The 20,237-nt window shown below is 41.6% G+C and overlaps 1 protein-coding gene across 1 annotated transcript in view; it reads left to right on the forward strand.

Annotated features, from left to right (window-relative positions):
* The first annotated feature begins 442 nt into the window (after positions 1–442).
* The window catches only part of CLYBL (citramalyl-CoA lyase), a 261,550-nt gene continuing 241,755 nt past the window's right edge, over positions 443–20,237 (forward strand). The window contains exon 1 of the mRNA XM_015075987.3: positions 443–577. Within this exon, the coding sequence (XP_014931473.1) occupies positions 516–577 (62 nt within the window). The 5' untranslated portion in view covers positions 443–515. The remainder of the gene's footprint in view (positions 578–20,237) is intronic.

Here is a 20,237-nt window from a genome sequence, read left to right on the forward strand (position 1 = left end):
GTTTGCTGCCCTACTTCAGAAGCATTTCTCTGACCCAGAAAGTTGCCCATATCTATTCTGATCCTATTGCAGGCATATGTATCCCATGATGGATTAACTGTTAATTAAGGCATGCACATGGTGAGGCTCACATATTAGGCAGTAGTTCTAACAACAAAAACAATGAATCCCTCGGAAAATTGGCCTGTTCTGGCTGGGAAAACGCAAAAGTCGCCTTAAAAACCCAGAAACACGAAGAGAAGTAACTGGATGGAGTCACCAGAAAACCTCTGAAGAAGTGGCCATCCATTCCGTGCCTCTGCTCTGCCCGCCATGATAGCGGACAAGAAGGTTCTGAGCTCGCAGACATCCCTGGTTAGGGGCGGGAACAGGTGCTCCAGGCAGCGGGGCGTGACTTGCGGGGACGAGGTGGGGCTGGGCTGGGCTTGTGGGGTGGGGCCACGTAGGGGGCGTGCCCACGGGGCGTGGCGAGATGAGGAAGGACCTGTCTGAGGCGGGGCGCGCGCGTCAGGAAGATGGCGCTGCGTCTGCTGTGGAGAGCGCCACGCGGAACGGCGGCGGCGGCGCTGCCGAGGCTGTGAGTGCAGGTCCCTGGTCCCCCGCCACCCGGGCCGGCCTCCCCAGTTCCTGCCGGGAACCCCCGCCGGCCGGGAGCACCGTGCCCCTCTCGCGCGCCGGCTCGACCTCTGCCAAGGTCGCCGACGCCCAGCGAGGGTCGCCCGTCCTCCGCGTGCCTCCCTGTGGGAGGGTCATTGCTTGGGGGCCGGGAAAATGGGTACAAACATTCGATTAGCAGCCCCAGAACACAAAACCAGCCCCCCGCCCCCACAAGTGGAAACCGCGAACGTGTGCTGTTTGATAAAAGGGGTCCTGGAATCAGCGTCCGCGAGGCGGCTCGCCTGCTGAGAGAGAACACCCTTCGCTCGTTGGTTCAGCACAGCGGTTCCCAAACTGGTCTCAGGACCCCTTTACGCGCCGAAAAACTATTGACCCCGACGAGCTCTTGCTTGTATCTAGTAATTTTTGCGGCGTGAGGAGTTAAAACAAGTTTAAAAAAATCTTCATTTACGAATAACACACCCGTTGCATTTTAACACACCCATATGTAGTGAAAGAGTGGTGTGGTTTTAGATTTTCGAAAGTCTCTGGTTTAATAGAGGACAGCTGGAGTCTCCTCTCCGCTGCTTTGGAGGAGGTTTACAAAGCAGTTCCGGGCTCACGGAGGTGCTAGTTGGAAAAGGGAAGACCTCTCAGACCGTGTCGAAGCGGGTCGGGAACTCTCAGGTGTGCTGGGACCGCCCTTGGATAGCCGCTGGGCTAGCAGTTGCCAACTACATGCGCACACGTTACCTTATCTGGCTCCCTGACCACCATGTGAAGAAGTCAGAACGAGGAAACTGAGGCTTGGAGAGGCTAAGTGACGCCAAGCAGAGAATGGCAGAGTTTGGTTTAGAAACCAAGCCTGTGGCTCTTGGTCTGGAACTTCTTCCATTTGCTTGCTCCCTGCTTCCGGACTCTCCAGTGTGTCCCGCGCCAGGCCCTACCCCACCTTGTACATCCCGCCTTCGCCTTTCCCAGACCTGAGCCTGGTATGTGGCCCTGGGCTCAGGGGTTCACCCCTGGAACCAGAGATGGCTGCCAAGGCGGTAACACCCAGGCCCTTCCAGAAGGCCCCCTTTTCCTTCAGTAATGTGGTCCAGTGACCACATGCAGTCACCTATTTCTTTTCTTTTTTTTTTTTTTAATATGTGAAATTTATTGTCAAATTGGTTTCCATACAACACCCAGTGCTCATCCCAAAAGGTGCCCTCCTCAATACCCATCACCCACCCTCCCCTCCCTCCCACCCCCCATCAACCCTCAGTTTGTTCTCAGTTTTTAAGAGTCTCTTATGCTTTGGCTCTCTTCCACTCTAACCTCTTTTTTTTTTTTTTTTCCTTCCCTTCCCCCATGGGTTTCTGTTAAGTTTCTTAGGATCCACATAAGAGTGAAACCATATGGTATCTGTCTTTCTCTATATGGCTTATTTCACTTAGCATCACACTCTCCAGTTCCATCCACGTTGCTACAAAAGGCCATATTTCATTCTTTCTCATTGCCACATAGTATTCCATTGTGTATATAAACCACAATTTCTTTATCCATTCATCAGCTGATGGACATTTAGACTCTTTCCATAATTTGGCTATTGTTGAAAGTGCTGCTATAAACATTGGGGTACAAGTTCCCCTATGCATCAGTACTCCTGTATCCCTTGGGTAAATTCCTAGCAGTGCTATTGCTGGGTCATAGGGTAGGTCTATTTTTAATTTTCTGAGGAACCTCCACACTGCTTTCCAGAGCGGCTGCACCAATTTGCATTCCCACCAACAGTGCAGTCACCTATTTCTAAGGCACTTGGGGCTCATCTCAAAGTGCTCTTTGCCATCTTTAGCACCTGGGCTCATTCTCCACACACACATCCTACGAAGGCCGTGGCAGCAGGCTTTCGTGCTGGGTGCTTCAGGGAGCCTGCTTCCTGGGTTAAATCCTCTGTTTCCGCATCTTCAGAACACAGAATTGGGAGAAGTAAAGGTGCTAAACGTCAGCTTAGAAAGGTCTGCCTAGAGATGCCTTAATTTCTAGTTAGGTTGCATTTAAGCTTCAGGCCGGTAGACCTGCTTCTGGTGGCTTTTTCCTTCTGTTTTTAGAGTGTCAGGAGCATTGCTGCTAGGCGGGGACCATGCGAGTGCTGTCCTTGATGCCTTGTTTTCCACCCTGCCTCTGGCCCTGCTGCTTTCTGTAGCCACTGCTCAATTTATGTAAATACCTGCCCTCAGACTCTGGGAGCATAACTCTCCACTCCTAGGGATGCTATTGGTTCGACTGTCTTTTAAGTCCTCTCTGTCGACAGAGAAAATTAAAAAAAAAAAAAAAAAAGTGTGAGTAGTAACCCATATGTATACCTTCATCTATAAATATATATATTTTTACAATAGGCTCTACACCCAAGGTGGGGCTAGAACTCACCAACCTGAGAACAAGAGTTACGTGCTTTACCAACTGAGCCAGATGCCCCCGGATATTTCTGTATAAAACCACTGTATCTATATTAACCTAAACCTGAGTTCATACTGCCTCCAATTGTAATCCATTGCCACATGGATCATTCTAGCCTCCTCCCCTTTGCTTGATTAATAAATTTTCACTACAACAGTTAGAAACCTGGCTCCCATCATCCACCATCCACCATCCAGTTACTTAATTGTTCAGTTTTAGCATACCCATACAGCAGTATTTGAATTGTTAGGCCATACTCTGGGGGAAAGAACTGTCAACGAAGTACAGTACTTGTGTGCAGTTCCTTTTCCTTTAGTCTTACAGGTGCCACTCATTTCCATAGTTACTTAGTTCAGGGCCTATTTATCCCATCCCCTTCAGTGAGGTTGTTTCATACATTTGCAATACAGTTTGAGAGTCCCTTGTCATAATCTGCATTATTTCCTACCTCCCACATGAATTTTTTTTAAATTGCATATATTAAGGTTTGTTCTTTTTGCTATAAAATTTTGTGGATTTTGACAAATGCATAATATCATGTATCTACCATAAGAGTATTATATGCAGAATTGTTTTATTTCCCTGAAAATCCCCCTGTGCTTCACCTGTTTGTCCATCCTGGCTTCTCCCAAACTCCTGATCATATTCCTGTCTCTATAGTTTTGCCTTTTCCAGAATGTCATAGAATTGGAATTACATAGTATGCAGTCCCATTAGAGTGCATTCTTTCACTTAGCAATGTTCATTAAGGTTCCTCCCATGTCTTTTTCATGGCTTCTTAACTCATTTTCTTTTACTGCTGAATATTCCATTGTAGAGATGTTTCACAGTCTGTGTGTTCACCTATTGAAGGACATTTTAGTTCTATAAAGGTTTAATAAAGCTACTATAAACATTCTCGTGCAGATTTTCTCTGGGTATAAGTTTTCAAATTAATTGGGTAAATACCTAGGAATATGATTGTATGGTAGCTTTGTAAGAAACTACAAACTATCTTCCAAAGTGCCTGTACCATTTTGCATTCCAATCATCAGTGGAAGGATGCTGTACATCCTTGCCAGCATTTAGTATTGTCAGTTGAAAAAACTTGTTTAGTCATGCTAACAGGTGCGTAGTGGTATCTGTTGTTGGTCTAATGTTCGTTTGTTTAACTTGAAATTCCCTGATGTCAGGTGATGTTGGACATCTTGTCATATGTTTATTTGCCATCTGTGTATCTTCTTTGGTAAGGTGTGTATTCTGATCTTCTGCCTACTTCTTAGATTGTTTTCTTATTGTTGAGTTTTAAGTATTTGTTGCATAGTTTAGATATAAGTCTCATGAAAGATATATGTTTGGCAAATATTTTCTCCCAGTCTGTGACTTGTCTTTTCATTCTCTAATGGTATCTTTGACAGAGCAGAAGTTTTTTTATTTTAATGAAATCATGCTTACTTTTTCTTTCGTGGATCATGCTTTTGCTGTTATTTTTAAAAACTCATTGCCAAATCCAGAGTCACATAGATGTTCTCCTGTATTTCCTTCTAAAAGTTCTACAGTATTATGTTTTATACTTGGGCCTGTGATCCATTTTAAGTTAGTTTTTATAAGTAGAAGGTGTTTGTCTAATTTTTTTGGATGTTGATCCAATTGTTCCATCCCATTTGTTGAAAAAATTGTCCTTTCTCCATTAAATTGCTTTTGCTCCTTTGTCAAATGTCAGTTGGCCCTATTTGTGTGGGTCTGTTTCTGGACTCTTAATTTTGTTATATTGGCCTGTGTGTCTGTTCTTTTGCCAATATTATGCTGTCTTTATTACTGTAACTTTATAGTAAGTCTTGAAGTTGGGTAACATCAGTTCTCCAACTTCAGTTTTCTTTCATATTATGTTCGCTATTCTGAGTCTTTGCCTTTCTGTATAAACTTTAGAATCAGTTTGCTGATATCCACAAAATAGCTTGCTGAGATGTGATTGGAACTGCATTGAATCTATAGATTAAATTGGGAAGAATTGACATCTTCACAATATTGAGTCTTCCAATCCATGAATATGGACTATTTCCCCATTTATTTAAATGTTCTCGATTTCTTTCATCAGAGTTGTATAGTTCTCTGCATACAGGTCTTGTACATGTGTTGTTAGATTTATACCTAAATATTTCATTCTTTGGGTGCTGTTGCAAATGGTATCGTGTTTTAAATTTCAAATTCCAATTGTTCATTGCTAGTTTATAGGAAAGCAATTATCTTTTAAATATTAATTTTGTATCCTGCAGCCTTGTCATAATCACTTATAATTTACATGAGTTATTTTTTGTGAGTTCTTTGGGATTTTGTACATAGATGATCATGTAGTTCTCAAAAACTTTTTAAAAAATTAATTAATTTTAAGAGAGAGACAGTGTGAGTGGGAGAAAGAGAGAGAGAATCCCAAGCAGGCTCCACTGTGCCAGGTGTGGAGCCTGATGCAGGGCTTGAACCCACAAACTGTGAGATCATGACCTGAGCTGAAACCAAGAGTCAGATATTTAACCAACTGAGCCACCCAGGCATCCCTCAAAAACATTTTTATTTCTTCTTTCTCAAGATGTGTGCCTTTTTATTTCCTTTTCTTGTTTTATTGCACTAGCTAGTGGCTCTAATAAGATGTCAATAAGAGTGATGAGAGGTGGCATTCTTGCCTTGTTCCCAAGCTTAGGGAAAGCATCCAGTTTCCCATCATTAATTATGATATAAGCTGTATGTATTTTGTAGATGTCTTTTATTCCCCATTTGCTGATACTTTTTTTTTTTTTATTGTGAATGGGTGTTGGATTTTATCAGGTTCTTTTTCTGCATCAATTGATATGGTTTTCCTTGTTTAGCCTGTCAATGTGGCAGATTACATTAATTGATTTTTGGATGTTGAACCAGCTTTGTATCTCTGGAATAAATCCTATTTGGTCATGGTGTATAATTCTTTTTATGCATTTTTGGATTTGATCTGCAGATATTTTGTTAGGGGTTTTCTGTCTATGTTCATGAGAGATATTGGTCTGTAATTTTCCTTTTTTGTACTGTGTGTGTGTGTGTGTGTGTGTGTGTGTGTGTTTTGGGGAGGTGGGGAGAGAATGCAGGTGTGAGTGGGGGAGAGGCAGAGGAAGAAAGAGAAAATCTTAAGCAGGCTCTATGCCCAGCATGGAGCCTGGCACAGAGCTTGATCTCACGACCTAGACCAAAATCAAGAGTTGGTTGCTTAACCCAGTGAGCCACCCAAGCGCCCCTGTAGTGTGTTTATTGGTATTGGTTTCTGTGTATCTCATGACTTTTTTGTTTCTCTATTCCTTCTTTACTGCTTTCTTTTGTACTAAGTGAATACTTTGTAATGTTTTAATATTTTAAATTTCTTTAATGATTTTTAACTACTTTTTTACTTTTTAAATTGGAGTATAGTTGACACAGTTTTTTTTTTTAATACTGTTTTTAAAGAGATTTTTTAGTGGTTACTCTAGGGCTTACCATGTACATTTTTGAAAAGAATTGTGGTAAAATAAAATACATGTAACATAAGCTTTGTCATTTTAACCATTCTAAGTATACAGTTTAGTGGCATTGCCACATTCACACTGTTGTGCAACCATTACCACTATCCACATTTTTTTCCTCACTCCAAACAGAAACTCTGTACTCATGAAGCAATAATTCCTTCTCTATCACCTGGTAGTCCCTAGTCTACTTTCTGTGTTTCTGAATTTGCTTATTTTAGATATGTAAGTGGGATCATATAATTTACATTCTTTTGTTTCTGGCTTATCTCACTTTGCATAATGTTTTCAAGAATCATTCATGTTGTAGTATGTATGAGAACTGCATTCCTTTTTATGGCTGGCTAATATTCCATCGTAAGTATATTGCCATATACATATTAACTTATAAGAATCTACTTTTGATTTATACTAAATTCCAGAAGAGAAATGTTACTTCTATATAGTTCTATTTACGTTCCTTCTTTTTTGTGTTATTATAGTTATACATATTATATTTCTTTTTTCTTTTTTTTTTTTTTAGTGTTTTTTATTTATTTTTGAGAGAGAGAGAGAGAGAGAGTGTGTGTGTGTGAGTGGAGGGGGGCAGAGAGAGAGGGAGACACAGAATCTGAAGCAGGCTCCAGGCTCCGAGCTATCTGCACAGAGCCTGATACGGGGTCCAAACTCACCGACTGCAAGATCATGACCTGAGCCAAAGTTAGACGCTCAACCAACACCACCCAGGTGCCCCACATATTATGTTTATATGTTACAAACCCAGTATACATTGTTGTAGTTTTACTTATTTTATGTCTTTTAATTGATTAAAAAAACTTTTTAAATGCTTTATGTTTGAGAGTGAGAGAGCGTGAGTAGGGGTGGGGCAGAGAGAGAGGGAGACACAGAATCTGAAGCAAGTTCCAGGCTCTGAGCTGTCAGTACAGAGCCCCACACAGGGCTCGAACCCATGAACTGTGTGAGATCATGATCTGAGCCAAAATCGGATGCTCGACTGACTGAGCCACCCAGCCGTCCCTTAATTGATTAATTTTCAAAGAAAGCTCCATGCCCAATGTGGGGCTTGAGCTCATGACCCTGAGGTAAAGGGTCGCATGTTCTACTGACTGAACCAGCCAAGCACCCCAATTTTATGTCTTTTAAAGAAACTTAGAGAAGGAGACACAAATTCACAGACACAAGTTCACAGACACACACATTTTGTAGTATTTGTTATACTTACTTTCTTATTTACTAGTTCTGGTTTTCATTTGTTCCTATAGAGTTGAGTCACCATCTGGTGCCATTTTTTAACACAGTACTTTTTTGTTCTCACCTTCTTTGTGTTGTTATTGGTAAATATACTACATTTCTATATGTTACTGGCCTGACAACACAATTATATAATATTCTTTTATATAGTTGCTTTTTAAATTAGACAAGAGAAGAAAGGAGCAGGAATGTGCATTTATCCTTAATTACTTTATTACTATTTGTGTATGTGTGTGTATGGATTTGATCTGTCTGGGATCACTTTCAGCCTGAAGAACTCTCTTTAGTATGTCTTTAAAATTCTTAAAAAGAAATTTTTTTTTAACGTTTATTTATTTTTGAGACAGAGAGAGACAGAGCATGAACGGGGGAGGGTCAGAGAGAGGGAGACACAGAATCCAAAACAGGCTCCAGGCTCCGAGCTGTCAGCAGAGAGCCCAACGCGGGGCTCGAACTCACGGACCGTGAGATCGTGACCTGAGCCGAAGTCGGCCGCCCAACTGACTGAGCCACCCAGGCGCCCCTAAAATTCTTTTAAGTTTATTTATTTATTTTGAGAGAGAGAACGCAAGTGGGGTAGGGGCAGAGAGACAATCCCAAGCAGGCTCCGCACTGTCAGTGCAGAGCCCCATGCAGGGCTCAAACTCACAAACCGTGAGATCATGACCTGAGCCTAAATCAGGAGTCAGACTGACCACCCAGTTGCCCCTCTTTAATATTTCTTGTAAGGTGGGTCTGCTAGCAATAGCCCTACACGTGTGTGTGGCCTTTCAAACCCTCTCCTTTCTCCCTTTTTAGTTCAGTCCCTGCGGCTGTTTCCACTTTTCCACTTTCTCTCCAGCTGCTTTTGGGGGGCGGTGCTTTTCCTCCTATTCTCCCCCCCACCCTCATCCTGTCTCCCCACGCAAAAACAGCTCCCTGCCCTCCACAGCTTTTCTCTCCCCCAGTTCGCCTCTCTGCGCTGCGTACCTGCTGAATTCTGTGGTTCTGGTTGTGCAGATTATTGTGTGAATCCTCAGATCACTTGTCTAGGTGTGCAGGATGGTTTAGTGTTGGTCTGGCTGTATTTCATGGACGCAAGACACAAAGATAACTTCCATGCTGTTCCACCATCTTGGCTCCTCCCTGTGTGTGGCCTTTCAGAAGCCCAGGAAAAGGTCAGAGCTTTTCAAAGTTGATGGATATCTCATTTTCCAGCTTTTTCATTAAAGCTTTATTTAAGGTATACAAGTATACAGCTTTATTTAAGATTTTATTTTTAAGTCATTGCTACACCCAGCATGGGGCTTGAACCCACAACCTTGAGATTAAGAGTTGCGTGTTCTGCCGACTAAGCCAGCCAGGTGCCCAGGTGTACAGTTTTATAATTTAACATCTGCGTACACTACAAAGTGGTTACCACCACAAGTCTAGTTACCATCCTTCACCATACTGTTGACCCTCTTTACCCATTTTGCCCACCAGGCCCCCAACCCTGTTAACCATTAGTCTGTTCTCTGTATCTGAGATTATTTTTATTTTGTTTGTTCATTTCATTTTTTTTTTTTAAGATTCTACATGTAACATCATATGGTATTTGTATGGTATTTGCTCTTCTCCATCTGACTTACTTTGCTTGAATACCCTCAAGATCCAAACATGTTGCAGATGGCAAGATTTCATTCTTCTTTGTGGCTGAGTAGTATTTCATTGTGTAAATATACCACATCTTTATCCATTCATCTGTTGATGGACATTTTGTTTCCGTATATTGGCTATTGTAAACAGTACTGCAGTGAACATAACAGTAAACAGTAGAGCATATATCTTTTTAGTGAAAGTTTTCCTATTACCTGGAGGTAGAAGAGTTGGGTCATAGGGTAGTTCTATTCTTAATTTTTTGAGGAAACTCCAAATTGTTTTACATAGTGGCTGCTCCAGTTTACAGTCCCAGCAACAGTGTGTGAGGGTTCCCTTTTCTCTGCACCCTCTCCAACACTTGTTATTTTTTGTCTTTTTGGTAATAGCCATTTTTACAGGGGTTAGGTAGTATCTTATTTTGGTTTTTATTTGCATATCCCTAATAATTATTGATGTTGAGCATCTTTTTCATTTGTCTGTTGGCCATCTCTATGTATTCTTTGGAGAAATGTCTATTCAGATCTTCTCCCCATTTCATAATCAGGTTGTTGTTGAGTTGTATGAATTCCTTTTGTATATTTTGGATATTCACCCCTTATTGGATATGTGGTTTGCAAATATTTTCTCCCATTCAGTGGGTTGACTTTTCATTTTCCTGTTAATTTCTTTTGCTGTACAGAAGCTTTTTACTTTGATGAGGTCCCATTTGTTTAGTTTTACTTTTGTTTTTCTTGCCTTTGAAGTCAGATCCACAAAGACGTTGCTAAGACTGATGTCACGGACTTCACTGCTTATGTTTCTTCTAGGAGTTTTATGGTTTCAGGTCTTACAGTCTAGTTTTTAATCCATTTTGAGTTAATTTTTCTGTATGGTGTAATAGAGTGGTCTGTATTCTTGTGCATGTAGCTATCCAGTTTCCCCAACACTATTTATTGAAGAGACTGTTCTTTCTCCATTGTATATTCTTGGCTCCAGCTTTTCTTTTTAAGCTTTTTGGTTAGCCTGTCGTTTGCCCTGTTATCCAGCATCTCAGGTAGCGATGATATTAAATAATTGCTTCAGATTGTTTTGACAAACGCCCTCAGGGAGAATGCTGTTCCCACTGTTCAGGCTCTAAGCCAGGTGAGCCCTGCAAATGGAGTCTTCCAGGGAGCTACCAGGTGGCAGTTCTCTGTGTGTGGTGCTTTCAAAGACCTCCCACCCTACCCTGTCCCCTCCGGTGGCTGCCAGGCTGCTGGTTTTCACAAGGATTATGACTGTTGGTTTTTAAGGCTACCACCGAACTGGGGAGAGGGCGTGGGTAAGTTAAAAAAACAACAACAACAAAAACCCACATGGTTTGCTGTTCTTAACTGAGATTCATCCGTGTTTCTTGAATAAATGCTCCCAGATTGCTGCAGGCCTTTGGTTAATGTCTAGAATTCTAAAAAAGTTGATTCTGACTGCCAATATTCTCATTGTTATTGTAGAGGATTAGGTTTTTGAAGTTCCTTTCTCTGCAATTTTGCTGGTCACCCCTGCTTAGAATTTTGATCAAGAATTTGAGTTAGGGTGCCCAGGTGGCTCAGTTAGTTGAGCATCTGGCTCTTGATTTCGGCTCAGGTCATGATCTCATGGTTTATGGGATTGAGCCCCATGTCGAGCTCTGTGCTGACAGTGTGGAGCCTGCTTGGGATTCTCTGTATCCCTCTCTCTCTGCCCCTCCCCTGCACGTGCGCTCGCTCTCTCTCTCTCTCTTTCTCTCTCAAAATAAGTAAAATAAACTTAAAAAAAAAAAGAATGGATTTGAATTTATAAAATGTTTTTTCAGTATCTGTTGTGATCATGTGGCTTTTCTTATGTTAATATGATGAATCAGATTGATTAGTTAAAAAAATTTTTTTTTAATGTTTATTTATTTTTGAGACAGAGACAAAGCATTAGTGGGGGAGGAGCAGAGAGAGGGGAAACACAGAAGCTGAGGCAGGCTCCAGGCTCTGAGCCATCAGCCCAGAGCTGGATGTGGGGCTCAAACTCACAAACCATGAGATCATGATCTGAGCTGAAATAGAGTTGGACGCTTAACCAAATGAGCTCCCAGGTGCCCTGAAGTGTTATTTTGAAATATTTATTGGCATCATTAGAAATTGACTTTACTTGCCCAAGTGCATGGTGAGAAGCTAAAAGGAGATGCTGTAAACAAATATGTTTTGGGTTGTAAGGCAGAAAGTAATGTTAAGTGGTCCGGGAGGCAGGGGACCAACCATCTCAACTTTCCCAGGACATTCCTGGTTTTAGCACCAAAAGTCCCACATTCCAGGAAACCTGTTTCAGACAAAGCAGGATAGTTATTCACTCTAGAGATAGAGAAGTGAAGGGCTGGGACACCTGTGTGTCTCAGTCGGTTGTGTCCGACTTTGGCTCAGGTCATGATCTCATGGTTCATGGGTTTGAACTCCACATTGGGCTCTGTGCTGACAGCTCAGAGCCTGGGGCCTGCTTCAGATTCTGTGTCTCCATCTTTCTCTGCCCCTTCCCTGCTTGTGCTCTGTCTCTCTCTCTCTCTCTCTCTCTCTCTCTCAAAAATAAATAAACATAAAAAAAGGGGGGGGGGTGAGAGAGAGAGAAGTGAAGGGCTGTAGGATGAAATGAAGATGACCTAAGATGGTAGACCAGGGCCTTTGTTAAGAGGCTGAAGAGAAGAGAAAGAGGGAGGAGACTCTGAGGATGTAGGAAATACCATGACAGGGTACATAGATCAGGAGTAGCCTGGGGGCAGGGAACATGTCCTCGGGCTGGACGGAGAAGTTGGTGGGAAATGAGGTATCCCAGAGAAAAACTAGTGGGCAACAGCCAAGCTGGTGAGTAAGAACTAAAAGTGGTAGCTGGGCCTGAATCGGAAGATACACATGTCCGTGGGTGGTACCTCCTGGAGAAGATATCCCTGCAAAGGGAAACTCCCAGCAAGGTACTGTTTGCCAAAACAAGGCTGTGGCACGTCTACTAAATAGCATAGCCTTTGCTTGTGGATCTGTCTATTCCAGCGTGTAGTGCTTCAGCTCTCATTGTACTGTTTCCCTGTCATAGAGTTTTGCTGTGAACTAGAACCATCTGTGTGGGTACAGGCCAGGAGGAAGAACATTGGGTAACCTAAATGGTTTCTGTGGGAAAGGCCAGCAGGTAGGTAGGAAAGGCCAGGACCTGAAGATGAATTCTGACTAAACAACCGTTACCCTATACCCCCATGGGCCCATAGCGGAGTTGAGGACAATTTTACCACATGTGCTTTTCTCTACTCCCCAGACTGTGGCCACCAAAGTCTTTACCCTCTCAAGGAACTGTCCTGAGTGCCCCTGTCTTGCAGAATGTTTGAGTGACATATGCACTTTACTATTCTAGAAATACTCCATGTGGTGTGTTGAGAATAGAGTATTCTCTGAAGTTACTTACATATGAGACTTAGAAAGTGAACACATATGCTTGGTTGTGGATGAGCCTGGGGGAAGACATCATACATAGTGAAATCACATCCACAGAGTGGCTGACATGGCTCAGCATCGGTACTTTCCTGAAGTGACTGTTTTCTCCAGTTAGGGCTTTACAGCAGCCAATGTCTGATTGGTGTAATTTCTGAGAACAGCCTTTGGTCAGTTTCCTTAACTGGGTGTTGTGGTGGCTGCTCTATAGGAGCTGCTATTTTATGTGTGACTCCCTGTGAGGAAGTCCGCTAAAATTTTAGGTACATGTGGCTAAAATTTTAGGAAGGCAGGGAGAAGAAAGCTGGGCTCCTTGGGGAGTGGTTATTGATGGGTTTGATGACTGTTCTTAAGATTGGAAGAGTTGTTAATTGTAAAAACAATATGCTTTCGTGCCCCTGAGTGCAACTGGAGCTGTGTTCTATTGATACATTTGGCTTCTTTATTCCTCTACACATTGCTCATGATGGCAACAGTTTCAGAATTTTATTAGTTAATAAAAAAATCAAAGAAATAACGTTTATGTTTTCATATAGGTCACTGGGTATGAATTTAAATCCATTGCAATTCAAACAGGTTTAATTTATTTCATGTTAACTTGAATGTTTTATTGCATATCAATTAAATAACTCACTTGAATGATGTAGATAATAAATGGGCTCAAGAATTGAGATTTATTCCTTCCTTCCTTCTCTTCCCCTTTCTTTTCTTTCTCTCCTTTTGCACATCTTCCTTCCCTTCCTTCCATAAACCAAGTTTAAGGTGGCTTTTTATTTAGTTGCTTTGATTTTATATTTTGGTTAAGTTTTAGGATGTTAACTAATCTTGCAGCATTGATGTACGCTACTGTTCCATGACTCTGTCACATATATATTTGGGTGTATATAATTCCAGCTATTCATTTAAACTATTTCCAAGTTTTCTGCCTCAGGAAATGCAGAGATAATGTCCCTATACCCGAATCTCTGTGGCAACTCTTACTCATGTACTTAGAGGTGAATTTCTGTATGTGAACTTGCTGGTTCAAAGACTATGGACATTTTAAGCTCTTTGATGCTTGTTTTCAGGTCATTCTCCAGAAAGGGTGAGATACCTGGATTGCAGTATGCCCTTTGGAGGCTCATCTTGCCCAATTTCCTTGGCATCTGCAGGCCTGTGCACAGTAAAGTAAGCAAGACTGTCACAGTAGTCAGCATCTGGCCTAGAAAGAACCCTATCCTCTGGCTGTCAGTCAGGGCCAGCTTTTCTCTCTGTGGCCTCAGCTGTCACACTGACCTTGCTTGTAGGTGGTTCGGGAAACAGCTATGGAATTTTACCCCTTTTGCAAGTTCTCTTTTGAACTACACCATATGTAATGTTTTCCTCTTAGTTGGCCTTTTGAGATTGACAGAGGTGCCTGATTTTATAATAAAGGATTCAAAGTAAATATCTGTGAGAAAGTAAAAATTCTATTTTAATAGGATGCTAGTATGGGCATGTCTTACTTACCTGTTCCCCTTCACTGTGTTCTGGCCAAGAAGGTAGAGTGCTCTGTAAGTATTTGCAGGACACTTTTCAAATATGAATATTCGGAACATGTAAATACTGGAAATTTTAGAAGACACTTCCTACTTTATTGCCCTACTTGGCCACCTTCAGTAAAATTAGGGTCACAGTTCAGTGGTAGAATGTGTTCACTGTTTAACTGAGAGTTCTACATTGGTAAAAAATTGAATTAAAAAAGAGACTCTGTGAACCTTTTGAAAGTTTATGATTAAAAATACCATTGTACATGTATACATTGTACCACTTTACAAGTAGTGCAGGCTCACTTTAAAGCACACTTGTGTTCTTATTTAATGTCACAGTATTGTTTGTGAGAAAGATGATATGTCCTTAATATACATATCAAAGACAATATGTATTTATTTCTTGGCCAAATACAAAAGTTTAAGAAATCAAAAACAAAAAATCTGTGCCAAATGCGGTTTTCACACAGAGGCACTGGAGGGCGCTCTAGCAATGAGAGATATAAATTGTCTCCTTACAAACATGCCTCTTCGGAAAAGATACGGAAGTTGGTTTTCCTGTCACTTTAAAAAACAATTGTTTTTATTTTTATTTTATTTACTTTAATATTTATTTGCTTTTGAGCAAATAAAGAGAAGACAGAGCGTGAGCCAAGGGAGGGGCAGAGAGTGAGACACAGAATCTGAAGCAGGCTCCAGGCTCCAAGCTGTCAACACACAGCCCGACCAGGAGAGAACCATAAGATCGTGACCTGAGCCAAATTCGGACACTTAACCGACTGAGCCAGCAAGGCACCCCTTAATTAATTTTTTTTAATTAATCTCTGTGCCTAGCAAGGGACTCAAACTCACAACCCTGAGATCAAGAGTAATATGCTTTACCGACTGAGTCAGCCAGGTCCTTTCTATCACTTTTTAAGTCAAATGAAAAACACATAGATGGCAGAGGAAATACTTCTATACTGACCTTTTCCCTGAAAGGTTTATAAGGAACTTAAGTGGATCTGTGCCCCGCGGCACCTTATTACTTCCAGGCAGACTGGCCTCCTTACCACCTATACAACATAGCAGCTTCCCCCCAACTATTTCCATGCTCTCATCCCTCTCACTCTACCTGATGTTTTTTCCATTGCATTCATTTCCACTTGACATAATGTATGTTTGTCTGTTTATTGCCTGTCTTCACCCCATCCCCCATGCAGCTATTCATAAGAGCAGACACTTGTTCTGTTTATCCCATTGCTATATACCCCAGCCCTAAAACAGTACTTAGCACATAGTAAGTGCCCAGTATAAGTTTGCCAAATAAAAAAAGAACATTTAGGAAGTGAAGTATTTGAGACAGTGTTTCTAGAAATTTGTGCCTTTTTTTTTATTGTGGTAAAATATATATAACATAAATTTATCATTTTAACCATTTTTAAGTTCATGGTTCAGTGGCATTAAGTTCACTCACATTTTTGTACAACCATCACTACTGTCTATCTCCGGAACTATAGCATCATCTCGAACTGAAACTTGTACCCACTATAGAATAACTCTCCATTGTCTCCTGTCCCAAATCCCTATTCTCCATTTCTGTTTCTATGAATTTGACTATTCTATATTCTCACATAAGTGGAGTCATGCAATATTTGTCTTTTGTGTCTGGCATATTTCACTTAGAATAATGTCAATATCCATGTTGTAGCATGTGTTAGAGTTTGCTTCCTTTTTCAGGCTGAATAATATTTTATTACATGTAAATACCACATTTCGTTTATTCATTCATCCATCAGTGGACATTTGAATTGTTTTCATCCTTTAACTATTGCTAGTGCATATTTTATACAGAGCATAGAAATGTGATGTTTAGGTTTTGAGTCTTAAGTAGATTTCTTTGGAACAGTGATAGATTCTTTAGATTATACCAATGAGTCATAGTCCACCCTTGGATGATTTCTGCCTTCAGGAAAATACTCTTAGTTCAGATTAAAGTAGAAACTTATTTAAGACAAGCTCTGAAAGATCAGAAGTGGTTTAATATCCCTACTGGTGCTATTCAAGTTTTTCTTACAAATGCCAAAAAAAAAAAAAAAAGGTTCAAAACAAAATCAAATTACTAATTCTCTGGTATAAGCAAGAAGATCTTGGATAGATACTCTGGGGTTCTAGTCCAGTGCTGACCCTGCAGTTAGCCCTTGACCTTGTTCAAGGCTCTTGTCTAAATTGAGGCTTATTTTTCTCACAGTTAAAACAGGAGGTTGGACTAGATGCCTCTTATCGGTTGACATTCCATAATCTAGAAGGAATCTAGAAAGGACTTATTGACTTAAAGTAAGAGGACTTTAGAGAATTTAGAAATATAAAATATATGGCTTTTTGAGCTTTTAGTTATTTTGGTCCATTTCAGCTCAATTTTTTTTTAACGTTTATTTATTTTTGAGACAGAGAGAGACAGAGCATGAATGGGGAAGGGTCAGAGGGAGAGGGAGACACAGAATCTGAAACAGGCTCCAGGCTCTGAGCTGTCAGCACAGAGCCTGACACGGGGCTTGAACTCATGGACCGTAAGATCATGACCTGAGCCGAAGTCGGATGCTTAACCAACTGAGCCACCCAGGTGTCCCTTTTTCAGCTCAGTTTGAACAGAGATTGAAGATAAAAGCTTTGCCTTCCCCAAATTTGTGGGTTCAGTAATTGATTGGAACTCTTCTTGCCACGTTGGGAGGTTGTTTTGTTCATGTATTGTTCATTCTTATCCTTTAGAGCTCCCATACAGGAGGTGTCTTCGTTTCTCTCTCTCTGCAGCAGGGACTGCTGCCTGCTGCTTGCTGTGTTCAAGTCCTTAGTTTAAGTGGCTGCTGACTGCCACAGTACAGAGGGGCTCTGATTTCAAAATAATTTGGCTGTACTGAAAATACAAAATCTAGAAGAGATCAGGAATATCTAATATCAGGATCTAGATCAAAATAATTTGGCTGTACTGAAAATACAAAATCTAGAAGAGATCAGGAATATCTAATCTGCAAGATTGTCTCAGAGAAGTGGAGATGTGATTTTTGCCTGCATTCCATCCTCTTCTAGTTATCTCCTGCGCTCCTAGAGCTTTCATACTGACCCACGAATGCTCCAGTGGGTGGAGCACAGAGCTCTTAGAGCCTGCCTATTCTAGCTCCCATAGTCCACGGTTCACCTAGAGATACCCAGTGAATATGAGAAAACCAGCTTGTGCTAATGTCATGTTTGTAATCCTCTCACATGCCTTACCTGCAAAGGACGTGGGCCACTAAAGAGAATTTCTCTTCTACCAGGAAAGCAAGTATGGACATAGCTTGTGGGGTCCCTCCTGTCCTCCAATCCCTGGACAAGGGTCCAGGCTGTGAATTTGGGTCATGAGTGTCTCCCTGTGCTGCAGAAGTGCCAGGAATTTACCAGGTGACCTGGTAACATGCTTGAGACTGGGGAGAGGATTTACCCTTAGAAATCTCCCTGCTCCTCCCCACCCCCTACACTCACTTCTTACTGACCTTAAGCTTCCTAAAGTGGGCTCTGATCTCCCCCTTACACAGCATAAATTGCATGATATCCTCTGTTGGCTGCATGAAGTCCAGACCCCTGAGTGTGGCATGCATGTGTCTCCTCACTTATCACTCACCTTTCCAACATTGCTCTCAGGGCTGCTTACCTTGCACCACTCAACCAGAAGGCTCACCATTCCACACACCACCCACCTCTCTCTCTGATTTGCTGACTCTCTTCCTCCCACCTCTCATCTTCAGGTTCTGCCTTTACTTATTAGCAGGCAGCCCTCTTCCACCAGCCCTTGGCAACTGTCAGCCTGCTTTCTGTCAATACATCTACCTGTTCTGGATGTTTCATATAAATAGAGTCATACAATATATGGCCTTTTGTGACTGGCTTCTTTCACCTAGCATGTTTTCGAGGTTCATCCATGTTATGGCATGTATCAGTCAGTATTTCATTACCTTTTGTGGCTGAATAGTACTCTCCTGTAGGTATATATTCTGTCTATCCATTCATCAGTTGATGAACATCTGGATTGTTCCACCTGTCGGTGATTGTGAATGGTGCTGTTACGAATATTTATGCATAACTATTTGAGCGCCCGTTTTCAGTTCTTTTGGGTATATACCTGTCTATGGAATTGTTGGGTCATATGGCAATTCTGTGTTTAACTTTTTGAGTAGCCCACTGTTTCCCACAGAGGCTTCACCAGTTTACATTCCACTGGCGATACATAAGGGTTTCAGTTTGCATCCTTGCCAACTTTGGTTATTTTCTATTGTTTTTATGATAGCCATCCTAGTGGGTGTGAAGTGGTATCTCATTGTGGTTTCCTCCAAACAACTTTTAAATACACAGATCAGTTAAGTAACTGATTTTAAATAAGAATTTGAAAAGGAAAAAAACACGCATCAGTTCATTTCACTTCTCTGCTTAGCTTCCTTAGAGCTCCTTCTCTTGGCCCTTCAGGGCGCGTCTGGTCTTGTTCCTTCTACTCTTTGTAGCTCACCTGCTTCCACCCTTCTCACACATACTACCCCTTCCAGCATCATTGGCTTTCACTTACTTTTTTAAGCAAGGAAGGCGGACCATGGGCTTTGAGGCTTAGAGGAGTTCAGACACTTCCCCAAGGTCATACAGACCTGAGCCTGAGCCCTGGCCCTGCCACTTACTAGCCAGTTCCCTTTAGTTTTGTCATCTGTAAAGGCAGCTTGTGATCCTTAACCACAGAGAGCAGTTAGAATTAAATGAGCTCATGCACTGAATGCATGGTGCCTGGCTCATAAGGACATTGATAAACAATGGATATAAAAAGGAAACAAGATAATACATAAGCGCCACCTCCTTGGGGAGGGGGACGACCATCTGAAGTATGTCCTCCCTCACATCCCCATTTGCCTCCCTCAGAGCTTCCTGTTCTTCATTATGCTTGCAGTTCAACATGATGTGAATGAATGGGTGCATTTCCTCTTGTTTGGTCTCACCACTCGACTGGAATCTCTTTACTCTTTATGCCTACACCCAGCATAGTGCCTGACACATAGTAGGCACTTATTAAATATTCCTGAATGAAAAAACCATCATAGGGTCACAGTAAACAGAATTCCTTACTCATTATTCACTTGACATGAGAGGGTGGAAAGGCAAACTTTTTATGTGTGAGTGTGGGTGTATGTATGTTTTCCTAGATTATAGATTTGTCTAAACATTCCTGCTAATTTAATATGTCAAATCTGAAGGTTCTTTCTTGGCTTGAGTTTTTGAACACAGTCCAGGGCTGTTTTCAGATCCCTCAGTATTCTCCTTTTTTGAAAGAGTTTTTGAAAACATAAAGGGGTATCTTCTGTACATACTTTTCTTCATTATTCATTTATGTAAATGAGTTGTGGATAGAGGGGCTATTTTAATGTCAAAATGTGGCTTTACCTTGGCATCGAGGTATCATTAGGAGAACCCAGTCTGTCTGAGTCTATGTGGTTGAAATATCCCTCCAGCCAGTGTTTCTGTCCCAGGTACATTCTGTTTATTTCAAAATTTCTCACCTGTGGAACACACTTCTTTCTTTCAAGTCGGGATCAACTCAGCACCTGGAAGATGTGTTTAAACAAATAGTCACAGTCTTTCAGTCCATTGGAGAAATCTTAGGATCCAAAGCAATATTTACTTTTATTCTGCAATTTTCTTTTCTGCTTTTGTTTTTTCTTTCCCCATTCCATGCTGTTCTCCAACCCCCACCCCACATACCCTGGTTGATATTAGGGTGAGGTGTCCTAGAAGGCTTGGACTTCTGGCCTTGATTATAATCATGGATTAGTGACCACTGTTGGAGAAGAGCCCTGTATCCTTATGACTTC

This window comes from Acinonyx jubatus, chromosome A1, assembly GCF_027475565.1.
Source record: "Acinonyx jubatus isolate Ajub_Pintada_27869175 chromosome A1, VMU_Ajub_asm_v1.0, whole genome shotgun sequence".
NCBI classification, from domain to species: Eukaryota; Metazoa; Chordata; class Mammalia; order Carnivora; family Felidae; genus Acinonyx; species Acinonyx jubatus.